At 44.1% G+C, this 5,200-nt stretch overlaps 1 protein-coding gene across 1 annotated transcript; it reads left to right on the top strand.

Annotated features, from left to right (window-relative positions):
• The first annotated feature begins 79 nt into the window (after positions 1–79).
• LOC110037781 (protein NUCLEAR FUSION DEFECTIVE 4-like) lies at positions 80–2,326 on the top strand. The gene is made up of 2 exons (XM_020742486.1): positions 80–1,519; positions 1,624–2,326. The coding sequence occupies exons 1-2, from the start codon at positions 636–638 to the stop codon at positions 2,135–2,137; spliced, it is 1,398 nt and encodes a 465-aa protein (XP_020598145.1). The 5' UTR covers positions 80–635; the 3' UTR covers positions 2,138–2,326.
• Positions 2,327–5,200: the final 2,874 nt, after the last annotated feature.

Raw genomic sequence — 5,200 nt, 5'->3', positions numbered from 1 at the left:
TATATATACATATATAATATTAATTATAATTTCATGTATGGGCGGTTGAAATGTGGCCAAGCAATTGTCGAAGGAGAGATTAGTTGGGTAAAATAAGCGGAGGGCCTCGTTTCAGTTTTGGTGGTGGAGAAGAGGCCAAGCAGATGGGCGTATACACCGTACATCCCCGCTCATTCCTTGCTCCATTGTTATTCCATTGATTTAATAAATGAATTCAAATATCTAAACTGTTTAAATTAATTAATTTTAGTACTGCAGTGCGGCTTCTCTTTGGAAAAATTATTTTATACAGGGTACACAACGCAGCAGGCTCCAGTAAAATGTCTATGCTGCTGTCACGTAAAGGATATTGGGAAGTTATTGATATAAAATTATGAGGGTTATTAGAAAGTTATTTGTAATTTAGTAACAGATTATTATGGGGGTTAATGCAGTAATTTATTAAAATAAAATCACGAAAAATTATTTGGAGATTATTGGAGTAGAATCTCGAAGGTTATTGGGAAGTTTACTAAAGTCCGGGTATATTAGAGTCCGCACGAAATAAATACTCTATGGAATAATTTCTCCTATGTCGGCGGGGTTTAGCATTGTATTATTTGTTTATATCTATAAATATAAGTAATTAAATTGAGATGCAGGTATTTATGTTGTGCTTGTTGGCGGGGTTGAGCATCTGCTGGTTCAACACCGTCTGTTTTGTGCTGTGCATACGAAACTTCTCCGCTACCCGCTGCCTCGCCCTCTCCCTCACTGTCAGCTTCAACGGCGTCAGCGCCGCCCTTTACACCCTTGTGGCCAAAGCCATCAACGGTTCTCCTTCTTCCTACCTACTCCTCAACGCCCTCCTCCCCCTCCTCACCTCTCTCGCCGCCCTCATTCCCATCCTCCGCCAGCCCCCCCTTCCCTCCCCCTCCTCCAGCCGTCGTGACGTCCACATCTTTTTCCTCCTCAATGTCATCGCCTTCCTCACCGGCGTCTATCTCCTCTTCCTCAATCCGGCCGCCCCCAACGCTGCCACCTCACGGCTCCTCCTGGCCGGCGCTCTCATCCTCCTCGCCCTCCCCCTGGCCATTCCAGGCATCGTCGTAGCCCGAGACTGGGCTCTCCACAACATCTACTCCAGCCAGCTGGAGGACGCTGAAGACCAATACGACATACAAAAGGAACTGATCATTCCCGGAGATGGGGGGCTGGAAAACCGAGTCTTGGAGATCATCCCGGACGACAACGACTATGGATCTCTCTGCTGCTGCAGTAGTTGGTACAATGAGTTGATGGCGAAGGACCGGCTTGTTTTGCTCGGGGAAGAGCATGGTGCCAAGAGTCTCATCCACCGCCTCGATTTCTGGATCTATTACATGTCCTACTTCTGCGGTGGCACCCTCGGTCTCGTCTACAGCAACAACCTCGGACAAATTGCGCAGTCACTGGGACGGACCTCCATGCTCGTCAACCTCTACTCCTCCTGCTCCTTCTTCGGCCGCCTCCTCTCCGCCGCCCCGGACTTCCTGGGCCGGTTAGCATCATATTTATTATCATGCTAATTGCCAACTAGATTGATTTTGATCAAACATTTCACAGGGAAATATATATGTATTAACGCAAACAACTTGACGGCAGGCGGTTCAATTTTGCGAGAACTGGTTGGCTCGCTGCAGCGCTGGTGCCGATGCCGCTGGCTTTCTTCCTGCTGGCGGCATATGCGGAGCCGGGCGACGGGCACGCTCTGCTTGTGGGAACGGCTCTGGTGGGGCTGAGCTCGGGGTTCATTTTTGCGGGTGCGGTGTCAGCGACTTCGGAGTTGTTCGGGCCGGAGAGCTTCGGCGTGAACCACAACATCGTCATCACCAACATTCCGCTGGGTTCGCAGCTCTATGGCCTGCTCGCCGCCCTCGTCTACGACGCTAACGGAAGAGTAGTGGGCAGCTGGCACATGACACAGGCCGTGGCGGCGATGTTAGTTTGTATGGGCCGACGCTGCTACTCCAAGACCTTTCTTGCCTGGGGCGCCATTTCGACTTTCGGCCTAGCCTTTGCTATCCTGCTCTACTTGAGGACGAGGGCGGCTTACAATCGCGCTGCCCGCTGCGTCGGCCGGCGGCCGGTGCCTTGCAATCGCGAAGATCTCCGATAGGTGTATCTGTCCTGCTGGGGTTTAGCGGATGACCACAGATGCAGGTTTGTTTTTCAGTAGACACATTAATGTTAATATTCTGACTTCTGATCATACCCCCACAATTGTAAATATATTTCCCCAAATTGAAATACAATCTAAATTTCATGGAAGTTTTTGTTATACATTTCGATAAAGTGCATGCCTTTAAAAGAACATTCTAATAAATTGTCTTTTTTTTCTCGATACCAAAGTCTATTAGTAATATATTGAGGCTTAAATTGTCCGTGAATCAGACCTAATGAAAAGAGTATAAAACGGTTTTTTTTCTTTTTTTGAAACACCCAATTCTATTAATAACACGTTAAATCTGAAATTATCTGTGAATCACACCTAACAAAGCGTAAGACAGGAGAGAGAGAAGGGGGATATTTCGGGCTCTTTTGACTCTCTCTATATAATCAAATCTTTATGAATACATGAGAAGAAATAGAGGGTCAAATGTCCCCCTAACATAAAGTGACCTCCATTTATAGGGGATGAAGTACAACATGATGATATGATATTTATGTGGTCTCGTAGCTCTCGGTTGTACTGGGTCGTCCAAGTTATAGGTTGTCCGGACAGCGGGTCGTCCAGGTTGTTGGCATTCAGGCTGCGGGTCGTTTAGACCGCACATCATCGCTGGTCGCTCAGACCTCTAGTCGTCCAAACTATGGGTCGTTCAGACTGCGAGCCTTCTAGGCTACTGATCATCAGACTGTTGGTCGTCTAGACTGCAGGTCGTCAATGTACATGTTCATCCAGACTGCTAGTCGTCTAGGTTGCTGATATTCCAAACTATGGGATTCAGTCTGACATATTTGTTATGTACGTATTTAGTTTTTGGATTCTCTTCTCTTTGAAATGCAACTTTGGAAGGCATAAGAGAATTTTAATGCAAAAAATGTTATTGCATCTACTCTTAATCGATAATTGAATAATTGAACTTCATTTTTAATTGCTCTAAAGTGCTCTCTTAAGGACTTTGAGTCGGTAGGACCAATTTAATTGGCTAGACTTTACTGGCTTTTGGCTCAATCAGTGTTTTTTAGTCGGTCGATCTGGCTTGGCTGCCAGCCGTATCTTTAACTTAGAGAAATTTTCTTTTCTTTTTTAACATTGGCAAGTAAATATATAAGAAGTTCTATGGAATTTTTTTTAGGGTAAACTAAAGTGAAGTTCTCGATCATTTTTCACCTTTATTTTTGTGTTTTACCTCTTACCAAATGTTTTATTTTCCTTGTGACAATCGCTTGGCTTATGATGATTGATAGGTCGACTTTCCTAAGGATTCTTTCAGATGATTTTTCTCAAGTTACTGCCCGACTCAAGTCTTACACCTCGTATTTATTGTTTGTTCGGTCGGGTCGTCGCCTCTGACGGGCCATACCTTTTGTCAGGCAAATTTAGCTTATCATGCCGCTATTTTTGTGGGGGTTATCGTCTAGACTTACCACTAAGATGATTTGCACGCCACTCAATGCAGATCTTCTCGCTAATGAGTAGAGACTCACCTCAAGAGCTTGACTTGTACTGAGTTAGGAGATATAGGCTATTCATTCTTGGGCGTTGTTTGGTCGGTTCTTGCGCAGTTTGACAATCGGACATTAATCGTCGTTGTCGGTCATACTTAGACGATTTTAAAGAGAATATTATCGAGCAAACTATATTTCATTGTTGTCAAACTTTTAAAAGTATTAAAGACCGATTTTTGCTCGTTGTTGTTGGTTTTATTGCTTGAACGGAACTTTCACCGCTCAGTTACTCAAGTTCCCCAAGTGTTGATCAGATATTGACCATCTATTACACAAAATTTCTCAAGTTCCCCGAGTGTTATTATGCGCATAATTAGAAAAAAATTATTTATCATTTTAATGAATGAAATACATAAGTTGGAATGAAAGCGCATTTTTATTGTTGCGGGTCGTTCATACGGCAGGTCATCCATACAGCTGGTCTTCTAGATTGCGGTTTTTTGAGACTGCATGTCATCCAGACTGTGGGTCATTCAAACTGCGGGTCGCCCAAACTATTGGTAATTCAAACTGTTGACCATCCAAATTATGGGTCGTCCGGATTGCTAGTCGTTCATAATGTTGTTTGTCCAATTTGTTGGTCATCCATACTGTAGGTTATTCCTCTTGGTTGGTCGCCCAGGGCTGAGTCGATTGGGACCTGACCTGGCTGAACTGGTGTTGGTCATGCATAATTTAATCCTCGCTTCTTCTCATTGTATTGCTCCCCTTCTCGTTTGTGACATGATCTACATACACCGCACTTTTTAGGATGTTAAATTTGAATTTGACTTTGAATTACATCCAATGAATAGACTATAAAACAGGGGGGAGGGAGAGGGAGAGGGAGAGAGAGGATGCACAATAATGGACGGTAAGATGGATTCTTGATGAACCATTTCTAAAAAAATTATCCCTCTATTTACAAGTGAGGGGGGTACAATATGTGTAATAGCATGCTTGCCCTTGATTTAATAGGCGTGTTACAGGGTATTCTAATTATGTTATAATTGTAAGCCTATACTTCAACTATTGTATTACTCAGTCGATTTAGATCAGAGGATCTGAATTCGGTATAGTCTACTCATCCGACCATACTAAATTGGGTTGACGGTCGGCTTTTGATGGTCTTCAGGTCAGTTATTGGATAGAGAGTGAATAACCTTAATCAATCCCTGACTGAGAACCCCCTTTTGACAAGCAATGCTAGATTATTGGGCAGAAGATGAATCACCTTGATCCGATTAGTAGCTCGCCCCTTGATAAAAAGTCTTACGGGATGCTCTTGGAGTAAGCCATGGCCAATCCTCGGCCTTCAAACGAAGAGGTTCGAAGGTGTTAATGAGATGGCAAATGATGCTGAACTTTTCCCTTGAGTCGGGTTTGGGCGAGAGTAGGATTGATGCCTTCTCTCGGATTGTTGACCTAGGTCTTTAGTTCAGACTACCCACATCCGATTGGCATCGTGCCCTAGTTTAGGACTGTATTTGATCAGATAGATCTCTTAATCTTGTGTGTGATGCATTTC

This window comes from Phalaenopsis equestris, unplaced genomic scaffold (genome assembly GCF_001263595.1).
Source record: "Phalaenopsis equestris unplaced genomic scaffold, ASM126359v1 Scaffold224937, whole genome shotgun sequence".
NCBI lineage: Eukaryota > Viridiplantae > Streptophyta > Magnoliopsida > Asparagales > Orchidaceae > Phalaenopsis > Phalaenopsis equestris.
The sequence above is the reverse complement of the archived record's forward strand: the minus strand, read 5'-3'. Positions and strand labels throughout refer to the sequence as shown.